We start from the raw sequence: 14,308 nt of genomic DNA, 5'->3' as shown, positions 1-14,308 counted from the left end.
TAAACTATAGTCCAGAGTATAGACTAGGCTATGGTCCAGACTATCGACTACATTATAGTTTAAACCAGAGACAGTAACTGTTATAAGTTTTATTATAAAACTTAATATTTAATAATTATTTTTCAAGATAAAAATTTTTTTTCCTCAAAAATAAAACTTAATGTTAAGTTTTTTTTTTTTTTTTTTTGTTCAAAAATAAAATTTATTTCTTGAATTTTATTTTTTGTTCAAGAAATAATTATTATTTTTAAGTTTTTTTATTGAAAAATAAAAATCATTTTTAAGTTTTATATTTTTGCTTGAAAAATAAAAGTTATTCTCGAGTTTTATATTATTTTCTTCAAAAATAAAACTTAATATGAAAATATATTCTTACAAATAAATGAAATTTTGATTAAAATGTTATTATAATATTAAAAAGAAGTAGTTGTGTTATATTCAGGCAAGCCGAATCTTATATGTATTGTCACTATCTAAACGTATCTAATAAACTTAAAGTGAGTTTGGAAGGCGGTCTTAAGAAGATGATTGTGTATCAATCTATTCGGAATTATTTATTACGATTAACCACTTATTGGATTAACACTGTACCCACTATATTATGATATATCGAAACAATGTGAGCATTAGGGCGATTTTCGAAAGAGTGTCTTTTATGGACAAATGAGACCTAATTTTCGTCACATTTTACATGTGATTTCGGACTACTTATATTCTTGGGTAGTATTTGATCACAATTGCTATATAATAAACATATTTATAAGAATTTAAACTTTATTCTGGAAGGACTTTTCAATTTCAGCATCCTTGCTTTTTCTGTTTGCACTATATAGTGCATCCAACAGACAGATGTTTGTATTTGACTACATCGTCTTAGAATATTATAAGGACCCAGAATATATGTATGTATGAACTTATGTGAGTCTACGACTACGACGAATTACAAACGAAATGACAAAATCAGATTACCCCAATATTTGTGGGTATAAAAAGAGATAATGTATCCATAAATGAGTGTTTATGCAATCCGAAAAAACTTTGACATAACATAAAAATTCGAATTGGAAACTAAACCTTATATTGGATGCAGATATTCCATATTGAAAATTTTATAAATATCAATATTATCATAGCTATGCGTTTTAGATAGTGAAGAGTTAAAATGCATACTTTCCTTTTTTTTTTTTTTTTTGAAAATTTCTTAAGAAAAGCTTAAAAACTACATTTAATATTATAAAAAGTCATATTTCCATACATTTTATAAAAGAAAATGTTTTCATATTGAGTTTTATTTTTGAAAAAAATAAAATAAAACTCAATAATAATTTTTATTTTTCAAGTAAAAAAATAAAACTTAAAATTGATTTTTATTTCTCAATGAAAAATATAAAAATCAAAAATAATCGTTATGATTTGAACAAAAAAAATAAAACTTAAGAAAAATTATTATTTTCTGAGTAATATATAAAACTCAACGAATAATAATTAAAATTAGGCAGGGTTTAATATTTAGTTTTTAGTTTTATTTTTTTAAATGTCGACTGAACTGAAGAAAGTTCAAGTATTTATTTTTCCCTCACAAGCTAACTGAAGTCAGTCAACTGTGTCAACGCACTGCTGCAATAACTTGCAAGTGGTTTTGTTTTTCTTCAGCAGCCAAACACACAAGCAGCGGCCATGTTAAGTTTTTCAATTCAGCCGAACTGAACACAACGACTGAACAGTAAAAACAGATTTGCGTGTGCTGCTTACGTATTGCTTAAACACAAAAACATACAATATACTAAAACAAATTGCATACAATAACAAAGTCTTAATGAACAAACAACCCATCAAGTTTTATTGTTCAGTCGGCTTGATTTGTACTAACCAAAGTAAATTAATAAAGTAGCGACAGTTCTACAACAAATACAACATTTACAAAAACCACAAACGATTTTGTTTTTGGTTTAAGGTCTTTGCTGTCAAAATCATATGATCTTTGTTTACAAAAATTTTCTTTGATAACAACACAAAAAAATAATATTTTAGTAAAAGACATTTTATTAGTTTAGTTTAAGAATAAATAAAAATGCAAATAAATAAAAAATGTGTCAGCAATTTATTTAAGTTTGACATACATTTAATAGAAATATAGTATTTTTTCTCCAAGAAATATGGAAACTACTTCTGGACTTATTCACTTATTCTCGGCTGGTCGTTTTGGCTTATTGTAAACAATCCAGGTGGAGGGTACATCCCGTGCATTTGATCATATTTTCAGGCCAGCTGCTACACCATTATGAAATGTTGGCCATAAACTCATATTGGCCTGGAATTCAATTTGCTGCATTTCAACAGTGGTTCCTTTAATAGGTTTCTTGCTGGTTAGACATAGTTTTGGTATTGGCATTGATTCCGTTGGTTCTTAAAGTAAACATACCTCCTCTACCCAAAGGTAAAGTCATGGTACGAGTGCACAATGTAAATAATTGTTTTTCTTGCTCCTCAATAAATTCATGATCAGAAGTTCCAGGCGATTGTGTAATATCTATCTGTTATGCGCATATCATCCGGATAACGTAGACTTAAGAATTTGGTACCTATATTATCCATGCCATCATCTAAAGCACCTTCCATTTGTGATATGCCACTTTTAGAGGGTGGACAACGAGCCGATAAGGAGTCTTCCGTGACTATGTTCATATTTTGCGAATAATTTGAACTTTTATTTAGGGCATAATTTCGTAAATCCCTACGCCTCACTTCACCTATCAATTTTTAAATTTGTATTTTGTAAAACACTTCATTATGGCAGGTGATTGTTTGCGTTGAAACAAGTGCTTCGTTATTTGTGAAAAATGTATAAAAAATTATATTTTATAAAACGCATCACCTGAAAAATACACACTTGAAACTTCAAATCGAACACCTAATTTATTCAGGCGTTCGCTTTGAAATTTTATTGAATAAATTATGTACATGTAACAGCTATCTTTATGGAAAAGTTGTGATATTGAAGCTACTCGACCTCGTACGGGAAAGGACGCAAATTGGTATATATTTCTATTGATACTACAATGAAACTCATTCTCTGAAATTAGAGCACTTATATCCATATATGAATTTTATCCAGATTTTGTAGCTGAATGGCGATTGGATAACATTACACAATCTTCATATACATACATAGCTAAAGTCACTCCATTGTAATATCGATAGAACTCGGTGACGGTGCTCCAATGTATCAATAAAGTTGGAATACAGATTTCACCTAATACGCGATCGAGTAGCTCCGTATGATAAAGTGTTCACTTTTGAATGTGAAGTGTAGGTGATGCGTTCAACGCAAAGGATTTACGAAATAACCCCCTTAGTGTAGCAAAAGTACAATTATTATTATTACCTTCCACATAATTATACGGCAATGCATTCAGTTGGTTAAAAACACTAGGAGCTTGCACCTGTGAAAGTTCCTTGTAAGACATTTGAGAACCATGCTGTTCGGTTAAAATACAAGTCTTGGAACAATTTTTCACCAGCAAAGGAAAATCCATAGCATGACGAAAAGTATAAGATTGTAATTGCATTACGTAGGCCAATTGATGCAGAAACTAATTAAGGAAAATAAAACCAAATATTTTATAATATTCATTTGAAATTAAATTGCTGGCTAACTTTGCTTGGCTCACCTTGGCTAATGGCAACAAATGTGCATGCATAATATCGTCCAATTTAAAGTCCTCATAGAGTAAATGAAAACTATAAAATATCGCCAGCATTGTATGAATAAACAAGCCGTAGTATCAATATTGTACATTGTGAATAATTTTCTTTTGATGGTTTATTATCCGATCCATCTAGAATGGACAACATAAATTGTCAATCTTCTTCGGTACCCGAATGTATTTCATCATTTTTTTTTATTTTCTTTGGATCTTCAGCACTAAACGATGTAGCAGTGTTACTGCTATAATCATGCATAACAGCTGAAAATCCCATTAGATGTTTTGTTCTGAAGGCAAGAGACTTAAACAAATGCTTAAGATTTTCCCCGAACTATAAACTAAAGTAAGACGATTAACGGCAGGATCACGTAGACCCAAACAAAAGTTGTTTCTGAAAGTAGAATATTTCAGATTAAATTCTTAAAGTTATCTTAATATAGAAAATCTTTTTCTACTTACCTATTGGAAAACTGTGGCTGCAGAGGGTGTACTGGTGATAACAAATGAAACTCATCTTCGAATGTAGTGTCTCCCGGTTTTGTTCTGAAGGCAAGAGACTTAAACAAATGCTTAACATTTTCCCCGAACTATAAACTAAAGTAAGACGATTAACGGCAGGATCACGTAGACCCAAACAAAAGTTGTTTCTGAAAGTAGAATATTTCAGATTAAATTCTTAAAGTTATCTTAATATAGAAAAAGTAGAATATACTTACATTGGTTGAACGGAAGGAACAGCATCATATATCAAGTTCAAACACCGACCGCTTTTAATAAAATTTGATGGAGAGAAATGGTCCATACACACATAAGCAGGTGCCGGGAGTTGCATCTTGCAAGCCTCCATCCACTTTCGTCGCCTCCTCTCATCTGTGGGGACAATAAAAAAGCTCCCATTTCCTTTTTTGGAAATTTTCTTGCAAATTATACACCTTTTCATAATTTTTTAGTACATAAACCACACAAAATTCAAGTTTTTTCACTTTTATTTTTATTTTTTATAAAACAACACACAATTTAATTTTTTTCCACTAAAACAAATATGGCAAATAATTTGACATAAAAGTCTTTGGTTGAAGCTGTCAAAAATTGCAACGTAAACAATTTTGACATTTTCGTCCATAAGTGAGTTTTAAAAAAAATAGTCAGCTGTTCTACTGAGTCTACTTTATAAATTTACTTTGGTACTAACCAGTCAAACTATCAGTTTTTTTTAAGTCCCTTAGTAAGAAAACGAAACCAAAAACTACGCAATACGTAAGCAGCACACGCAAAACTGTTTTTACTGTTCAGTCGTTGTGTTCAGTTCGGCTGAGTTGAAAAACTTAACAATGTCGCTGCTTGTGTGTGTGGCTGCTGAAGAAAAACAAAACCACTTGCAAGTTATTGCAGCAATGTGTTGACACAGTTGACTGACTTCAGTTAGCTTGTAAGGGGAAATTTTAACGAGTTACTATTTTTTAAGCATGGTACTAAATTTAGTCAAATATTTAGTAATTTGCGACTGCAATTAGCAGTTTTTTGAAACCCTGAAATTAAGTTTTTTAAATAAAACTTAAAAAATAAAAATCATTGTTTTGACCGATAATGCATCTTTAGAGAGAATTAAATGGTATATTCAATTAACTTTTACTCTTAATCCTTGTATTTGATTTTTTTGTTTTAAATTAATCATTATTTTCTGTCCCTGCTTTAAACTATCGACAAGATTCTCGTTTAGACTATAACCTATACTATAGTCCAGATTAGAGATTAGACTCTAGTCCATTATTGTCAGGATGATAGTGTATATAAATACTAAAAAATTATGCATTTATGTTTGATAGATTAAAAATTATGACGTTTTAATTTATTTATGCATATATTCGAATGCATTTTTTAAATTGCATTAAATCCAAAATGGTTGTATATTTTCGAACGACTTATAGATTTTGCTATTCACCTCATTAATAGCAACCTAGAAGTACATAATTTTATTAATTTTAATTAGCGGGATGGGTGTGCTTCACAAGTTTTTTTTTTTTAAAGAAAAACACTGCGTTTTCTGCACACGAGAAACTTTGATGCAAATATTTTTGTGGTTAGCCAATAACTGCTTGTTTATAATTATCTTCTGCTTCCATTTCAGAATTTAAATGAGTAAATAATATAAAAACGTTTAAAATGAAAATCTATATAAAGTTTGGAAATAAAGTTCATACACATGACCGAACTTTTTTCAATGCATTTAATACAAAATCGTACTTTTTTCTAACGGCATATCGATTTTGGTATAAGCGTCATTGTCAGCTGCCGATGAATGTTAAGTGTTACCAATTTTAATTAGCGGTTTAGGTGTGCTTCGTCGAATTATCTAGTAATTCAAGAAACTCCGCGTTTTCGGCTAAAGAAAAAATTTGATGAAATATCTTTTCTAATTAACATATCCGTTCTTATCTACAATTAACAGCTTTTTTTCATTTCTAAATTTAAATGAATTATTAATAAAAAAAACTGTTAAAATGAAAACCAGTCCGGTTAATTATTTTGTAAAGAAATTATATATTTACATGAATGAACTTTTTTATACTTTTTTAATGCAAAAAAGAACTTTTTTCAAACGGCTTATCGATTTTCGTATAAGCATCATTGTCAGCTACCGGTTGATGTATAATGTCCCCAATTTAAATTAGCGGCTTAGGTGCTTCATCGATTTATGTTGTGAAAGAAACCGCGCGTGTTCAGTCCACGAAAGGCCTGATTAAATTTTTTTGATGCAAACCAATTCTTTCTATATAAAGATTGATTACAGATAAAATTCAAAATTTAAAATTTGTTTATAATGCGAAAATTCGCTAAAGTAAAAAATGGAAAATTCGCTATGTTTTTGTAAAATATTACCATCTTTGCATGGTAATATTTTATCGCGGCTTTATGATTTCAACATGTAAAATTTAAAAGTATTTCGATCACGCGATATTTTGAGTATATTGAAGTTACGCTCTTAGTGTGCTTCGCGAAAAAGCCCTTTTTTCGAAACTTTCACGTTCGATTTTCTAATATTTAAGCTTCTCCCGCAGAGATACCTTCTAGAGCACATTTTGGAGATATACATTTACATTTTCTCATTTATACATTTTGCATAACTTAAGAGCCGCAAATATTCTATCCAAGAAACTGCAAATTTTGTAAAATTGTATAAATTTGGTTTCAAAACATTGCGACCACGTAATTCTTTACTTATACATAAATCGAACAACAATTAAATATGGAGTATAGTCATTCGATAAGTGTATACAGCTTACATTAGCAAAATTGACTTTCTATGTTTGTAAACCAACCTCATAATATCAAAAAGTTGTAAAAAAAAACTACTTGGTTTCAATCACTTGGTTTATGTAAAATTTTAAATTACACATTTGTCATAAATAATTTCATGAAAATCTAAATATTTTTTTATTATTGTGGCAACGCTACATATAATAATTAAGAGAAAAGAAAACTTCAAAAACCCTTATTTTTTAAAAAAAATTTTTGGCACTACCTTCTTTATTTTTATCATGGTAATAATTTCCCAAATAATCGAATTTAGGCATTTATCTAATATCATGCTCCTTATTGCTCCGGCAAATTTTACCGCAAATTTGAGAATTTAACGGTTAGTTGGAATCACTCGCAAAATTCTGCTCATTTCTATATTTATATGTTTCGCCTATTTTTTCCCTGTTTTACCCCCTAATATTTGAATTTCCATAAATATCTATTTTTCTGCAATTTAAAGAAACAAAAAAAAAAACGACTATCACTACAAAAAAACCTATTGTTGAAATTAACATTTCATTTCGTTACTAACAGAGCAGTTTTATGTTAAAAAACATAACAATTTACACAAAATGTTTATAGAATACAAATTTATGTTAAGAACGGTAACAGAACGAACGTTTAAGTTATAGAATAAGGGTATATGTTTCCACTGGCTTTAAAACTACTAGATTTGCGTAAACCTCTTCAAGGTGTTTCCACTGAGCTTGATATTTTTGATATTCGAATTTTCGAACATTTTATTTTAATATAATGGCAGTAATGTTAATTTCTTTTAATTTAAACATTAAAAATACAAAATTACAGTTGTAAAAGTATAAATTTGTTTATTAATTGCCACTAAATTTATATTTATAATTTGTTCTGTTTTTATTTCAAAATGAAAAGTCACTTTTTCGATGAAAACATTCAACTTGAATGAATAGCCTATAGTTGTATTTGCTTATCCTAGGCACAATGCAGTGTTGTATAAGCAAATCTTTTTCGAAAAAATACATTTTCAACATGTTTTAAATCAAATCTAGTAGATTAAGTAGATTTGGATTTGTCAAAAATGTATGGCAAGTCTACATGATTTCAACTAGTTTTCTCCAAATCCACTAGATTTGCTCAAAACACCTCAGTGGAAACATAGCATAAGGGTATAAATGAAAATTACATAGAATATTTTCCAAATTATATAAAATACAAAAATTATTCAGAATACTAAATACAAATATTTACAAGTAGAAATATATGAATGCAGGAGTAAATGAATGATATTATTGAATTACATTCTTCTTCCCAACACTCTCCCTGAATGTAAATTTACTAAAGAAATATCTAGATTTTCTCATGCATTCTTTACAGAATAATATAAACAAATATTACAATTCATTTCATGAATAGAAATATTTGAATAAACAAATTAATCAACACCAAATTTATCTGGAAAGTATTCAAATTTTTGTGGAGTAATAGCTTTCGGAAAAATCTCTTCTACAATCTCATTTGTAGAAATACATATGTATATTTCAATATAACTTCTTGAATGGCAACTTTGTTATCACAAAACAGAATTATTTCAACATTGCATCTAAGGTTTAATTCTGTTTCTAAACGTTTTAAACATACGGATTCTAGTATAGCAGCTGTGACTGACATAAATTTAGCTTCTGTTGACGACAATGCCACTGTTTTTTAGTATTCCATGATATAGCACTAGACTGATATATAAAAATGTACCCAGTGGTTGATTGGCGATCATCTATATTACCAGCCACAATATCCTTTCATGTTATCATCAGTGTCCTTGTTTACGATACCTTTATTAATTGTAACTTTCAAATATCTAATCTTTTTAACAGCTTCCCAATGAGGTTTTGCAGGATTTGGACTAAAACGACTTAACACGTTTACAGCATATCCTATGTCGGGACGTGTATAGCTTGCATATATGGAACCTTAGACATTTGTTCCTTAGTTACGTCATCTGTTGGACACATACATTTTGTTAACTTTTGATTGTAATCAATCGGGGTTAATGTTGGATTGCAATCACTCATTCCAAAACGGGCTAAAACATCTGAAATGTATTTCGATTGATCAACTTTAATTGAATCTTTAGATCGTGTTATTTTTATACCCAGAATTGATTAGATATTGCCCATATCTTTCATTTTAAATTTATTGTTAATTTTATTCTTTACTGACTTAATCAAATTTAGATTATTTGAAAATATCAAAATATCATCTACGTAAATGGCGACATATAGCATTTCCTTATCCGTAACTTTATAGTAAATACATTGATCAACTTCACTTCTAGATAGTCCAATTTTTATTAATTTTTTATTAAGGGTTTCACAAACCCTACCAGATTGTTTTAACCCATAGAGTGATCCTTGAAGTTCTTTGAACTTTATTCGTACCGTGTTCAAACATTTCTGGCTGTTGCATATAAACTATCTCTTCTAGTGAACCATTTAAATATGCACATACCGAATTCATTTGATGTACATATATGCATGTTGTGTTTTACAGCTAATGCGAGCAAATATCGTATAGATAGACTAATGGAGAAAATGTTTCGTTGATATCGATACCTTCACGTTGCGTTAATCCTTTTGCAACCAGCCTAGCTTTCCAACGCAAAGGATTTCCATTTTCATCACGTTTTGTTTTAAAAACCCACTTTGATTTAACAGCCTTTTGGCCAGAGGGAAGATTTAGTACCCACGTATTATTTTTATTTAACATTTAACTTATGACGTGGTAGTAATTTTTACACTCTCTTTTTTATTTTTTTGTTTTTGCTTGCGAAAAAAAGTTCAATTTTTTTAAATAAATTTTAAATTTTATCCTTGTTTTTGTTAATAATTCATTTAGAAGCAATCTAATTCGAATAATATAAGTATAACATTATTATATTATACACACATTAAAAATTATATATAAAATAAATCGGGGGTATAATTTACACCACCTCTTCATATACGCTAAACAATTTCACGTCATAAGTTAAAGGTTAAAGACATAATTTCTTCCTGCATTGCTTGTTTCCAATTATTAGCATTTTCGGATGACATTGCATCTTTAACTTTTAGCGGATCATTAGAAATGTACTCCATCGCGTTTGGTATCCAATCTTCATCCTCTATTTCGTTTGGCACATGTATAGGCGAAGACCATTCTACTGAATCATCGTATACACTATCATCAGATTCTTCATTATTACTTTCATTTATTGGTGAAACGTTACTTTCACATCCGGAATTTGTAGTATCATCAATATTATTAATTTCATCTGATTCTGGAATACTACCATCAACAAGAACTTCAGATGTCAATTCAATCTGGTTAGCACTCTCCCCTGAATTGACATTTTTATCATATAATAAATGAGGATAATAAGCATTTTTGACTGCTGTTGCTCCAAAAATTTTACATTACAACTAATTATTATTTCATTAGTTTTAGGATTGAATAGTCTATAGGTTTTGCTCTCGGAACTATATCCCCCTCCATTATAGCTTCAGTCGACTTTGGATCTACGATGCTTTTTTTTGGCTTATGCATAAATCAACACAACCAAATACTCGAAGAAATTTTAAACTTGGACGACGACCAGACCATAATTCTTCAGGACAACGGCTTTCACCACGACAGGGAGGGAATTCTATTTATAAAAAAACAAGCTGTATTTTCAGCTTCCGCCCAAAATCGTTGCTCCAGTCCACTATCAATTAGCATACAGCGTACTCTTTCTATTATTGTCCTACCTGTTTTTTCTGCTACACCATTTTGTTCAGGAGTATACGCACATGTCTTTTGATGAACTATGCCTTCATTTTTACAAAATAATTGAAATTTCTTATTTATTTATTCGCCTCCATTATCTGTACGTAGAGTTTTAATTACTCTAAACTAAATTTTTGAATTCAACAAAAGTTTCAAAAACATCAGACTTGTTCTTCAACGGATATGCAAAAATTGTTCTTGAAAAGTCATCAACAAACGTTACTAAATATCTCGACCCAGAAAATGAGTTTGTATCCATGGGTCCAATAACATCGGAATGTACCAATTGTAATAGCTCTTTTGCTCTTGTAGCTTCTTCTCTACTAGGTATTCGAGTTTGTTTTCCTTTTACACATATAACACATGGCTCGTTATCGTATTTCTCAAAATCGACACCATCATTAGCTTCCCAGCAAAAAATAATTGATGTCATACTTTACAAACGACATCTTAATCACATCTAAAAATGCGATAACATATTTTTCACTTTTATAAACCAAATATTTCATTACAAATGAAACCCACTTAAAAGTGAGTAATGAGATGTAGAAAAGTCACTACAAATAACATATTCGAAGTACATCAAATTTTGGTGAAAGACTAATGAAATTTACATAATCGTGTCATTGAAAGATATTAATAAGATTAGATGTAGTTCAAAGTTGTCAAAAATTAACAACATCCCTCCAATGACACGCTAATGTAAAATTCATAGGTTTTTCACCCGAATTTGAAGTAATTCGGGTTACAGTTGTTCCACACATTTTTTGCTGGGTTGCTTAACTTCTTTTATATTTTTATTGCAAATATGTCCCATTCTTCTATGCCAAAGTTCAAAATTATTTGCAGCAAGTAATGACTTATCTTTTTTACATTTATTTCGCTTTTAATTTGGTATAGATCATTGATTAATTTTGTTCTTTCAATTAAATATCCGTTTTCATCAATAATTTTACAGCCATCAAATATTATCTTTTTTCGCCTTTTGTAATTTGTTTAACGGATAATAAATTTGCACATAACTTCGGAACGAATTTAACATCTATAATCATTAATTGTTTATCTTGACCAAATATTTTTATGTTAACATCACCAACACAGTTTACTGGTAATTCACTATTGTTAGCAGTAATTACTTTTTTATTTTGAATTGTTGAATTGTTAATTATTAACCATATGATTACTCGCTCCACTGTCCACAATCCAATTAACAGAGTTATTAGTTTTGGTCTTTTATATGTTTATTAATTTCTATACCTTTACTCATTAAAGCCATTCATGTTGAGGAATATTGCTTGCTGTTCTTTTTAAATTTATCATCGCTACTATTTTTGAAATTTCTATTCTTATTTTTTGTTTGACAATTCTTTGAAATGTGCCCAAACTGCTTACAAATAAAGCATTGTACTTGTTTCTTGTAATTTCCTTTTGAAAATAAAGCATCTTTATCCTATTTTCATCAAACTTGGCGTCTTACAGTAACAAATTTTTGACAATGTCTACTGTTAATTTCTCCTTTTAATTCTCTACAGGGTTTATAGTCATCCGGCAAACCAGCTAACATCAAGGAAGCAGTCAACTCGTCATCTATATTCAAACCATCATTTTTAACTTTGAAGGCAATAATTATCAATTCGTTGACATATTCCTGAACCGAATTGTAATTCTCAATTTTAATGCTTACCAATTGTTTGAGTAATTCGACTTTCCTTGTTATCCCGGAGTCCTCGTATGCATTCATCAATGAATCCCATGCTTCTTTTGCCGTTTTAGCAGTAGCAATGCGGCCATAATTGCTGGGATTAACCATCAGTGTGATTTCTGCCAATGCTCTTTCATTGATCACAGAATCAGCATCACCGATTATACCATTTTCAATAACGTTCCGGCAGCCCTTGATCACTAAACAAGATCTTGCTTGCCTTTTCCATATATCGAAATTCTCTCTACCTCTCAATCTTTCGAGCGCAAATGATCCAGGGAGGTTTGCCATTTTTCTTGAGGCTGATTTTCTTTTTCACAAACACACAACAATATTTTATTTTTTATATGAAAAAGTTTATATATTTTTTTTAATTCAATATGAAAAAAATTTATTGATAAAACAAATTTTCTTTTCAATTTTTAAAATATTTTTTCAGACGTGACGTAAGGCCCATAACCTATTGTGATAAATTTATTGAACAGACTAACTGAAAATTACATAGAATATTTTCCAAATTGTATAAAATACAAAAACTACTCAGAATACAAAATACAAATATTTACAAGTAGCAATATATGAATGCAGGAGTAAATTAATGATATTGAATTACATTATTCTTCCCAAAATATATTTCTGTGTTTATTAAGTCTGATGTCACAAATGATTGTCTTTATTGCCACAACTGTAAATGGCTTGCCACACAAGAAACATCTTGTGGAATTTTGTTTGTTTATTGTCCGGTATTATTCTTGAATAATTTCTTGCCCACCAGCCGCATAAAAATACTGACCTGGAAATTGTGACAAGTCTCCCAGTAGATAAATTTCATCACTCATTACACAACAAGTGTATTTTTTAACATATATAAGTATGTATATTCATTTGTCTTTTTTATACCCACCATCAAAAAGGGGCATATTGTTTTTGTCATTCCGTTTGTAACACATCGAAATATTTATCAAACACCCATAAAGGTATATATTCTGGATCCTTATTAGATTCTAAGACGATCTAGCTATGTCCGTCCAACTGTCTGTTGAAAACACGATAGAATCAGAAGGAAAGTAGATATCGAGCTGAAATTTTGTATATAAATTTTTAATTGATGCAGTTTGTTTGGTATTGAAAATGGTCTATCGATCCACGATTTCGCCTAGACCTCATAATTTGCTAAAAGAAAATTCGGCATAAACATATTTTATAGAAACCTAAATCTCTTTATAAAATTTTATGTTCCCCCATTAACATGTTATATAGGAACCTAAATCTCTTTATCAAATTTTATAAGGATCGGTCTATAATTGACCATTCCCCCATATAAGGCCCCTTTGAAAAGTACTTTAACGCCTACAATTGATCATATTTCCTATGTAACTCGTTTTAGATATTATCAATTTATATCCAATAATTCATTCAAAAATATGTTTATATACGATAATAAAATTTAGAATAAAATTGTGGTTACAAATAAGAAAAGAATCGATTCATTTAGTACAGATTCACCTTCCGAAATTAAATAAATTTTTTAAATTGAAAGAGATCGGTCCATAATTGACCCAAGCCCTCATTAAAGACTTTATTCCGAAAATTCCAATGATTTTTATAAAGTATCGACGAGATAAACATCTGATAATAAAGTCATTACTGCAAATAGCAAATAGGGACACCTTCCGAAATTCATGTTAATTTTACAGGTTATTATTTAATGGTGGGTATATAAGATTCGGCATAGCCGAATGTAACACTCGTACTTGTTTTTGAAAATAACATTTTCGTATTTGCAAAAATTTATTAAAAAATTGCAACAAAAATAAGT

At 29.7% G+C, this 14,308-nt stretch overlaps 2 protein-coding genes across 7 annotated transcripts in view; one reads left to right on the top strand and one right to left on the bottom strand.

The window, feature by feature from the left end:
* The window catches only part of LOC119616357 (lysine-specific demethylase 6A), a 371,577-nt gene that overhangs the window by 148,337 nt on the left and 208,932 nt on the right, over positions 1–14,308 (top strand). The window lies entirely within an intron of this gene.
* LOC119616360 (anaphase-promoting complex subunit 1-like) lies at positions 2,083–4,885 on the bottom strand. Of its 3 annotated transcripts, none has more exons than XM_037972723.1 (5): positions 4,424–4,885; positions 4,167–4,354; positions 3,672–4,098; positions 3,386–3,593; positions 2,083–2,750 (listed from the first exon to the last, which is right to left on the bottom strand). In XM_037972723.1, the coding sequence occupies exons 3-5, from the start codon at positions 3,759–3,761 to the stop codon at positions 2,503–2,505; spliced, it is 546 nt and encodes a 181-aa protein (XP_037828651.1). In that variant the 5' UTR covers positions 3,762–4,098; positions 4,167–4,354; positions 4,424–4,885; the 3' UTR covers positions 2,083–2,502. The 3 variants fall into 3 exon arrangements, with proteins under 3 accessions (XP_037828651.1, XP_037828653.1, XP_037828652.1); XM_037972725.1 differs by having other exon boundaries at positions 2,083–2,675; XM_037972724.1 differs by lacking the exon at positions 4,167–4,354 and having other exon boundaries at positions 3,672–3,839.

This window comes from Lucilia sericata, unplaced genomic scaffold (assembly GCF_015586225.1).
Source record: "Lucilia sericata isolate MDLA Ls3-8-SP2 unplaced genomic scaffold, ASM1558622v1 Contig000068F_arrow, whole genome shotgun sequence".
In the NCBI taxonomy this organism is placed as follows: domain Eukaryota; kingdom Metazoa; phylum Arthropoda; class Insecta; order Diptera; family Calliphoridae; genus Lucilia; species Lucilia sericata.
Note: the sequence above shows the minus strand (reverse complement) of the source record. Positions and strands in the feature narration are given on the sequence as shown.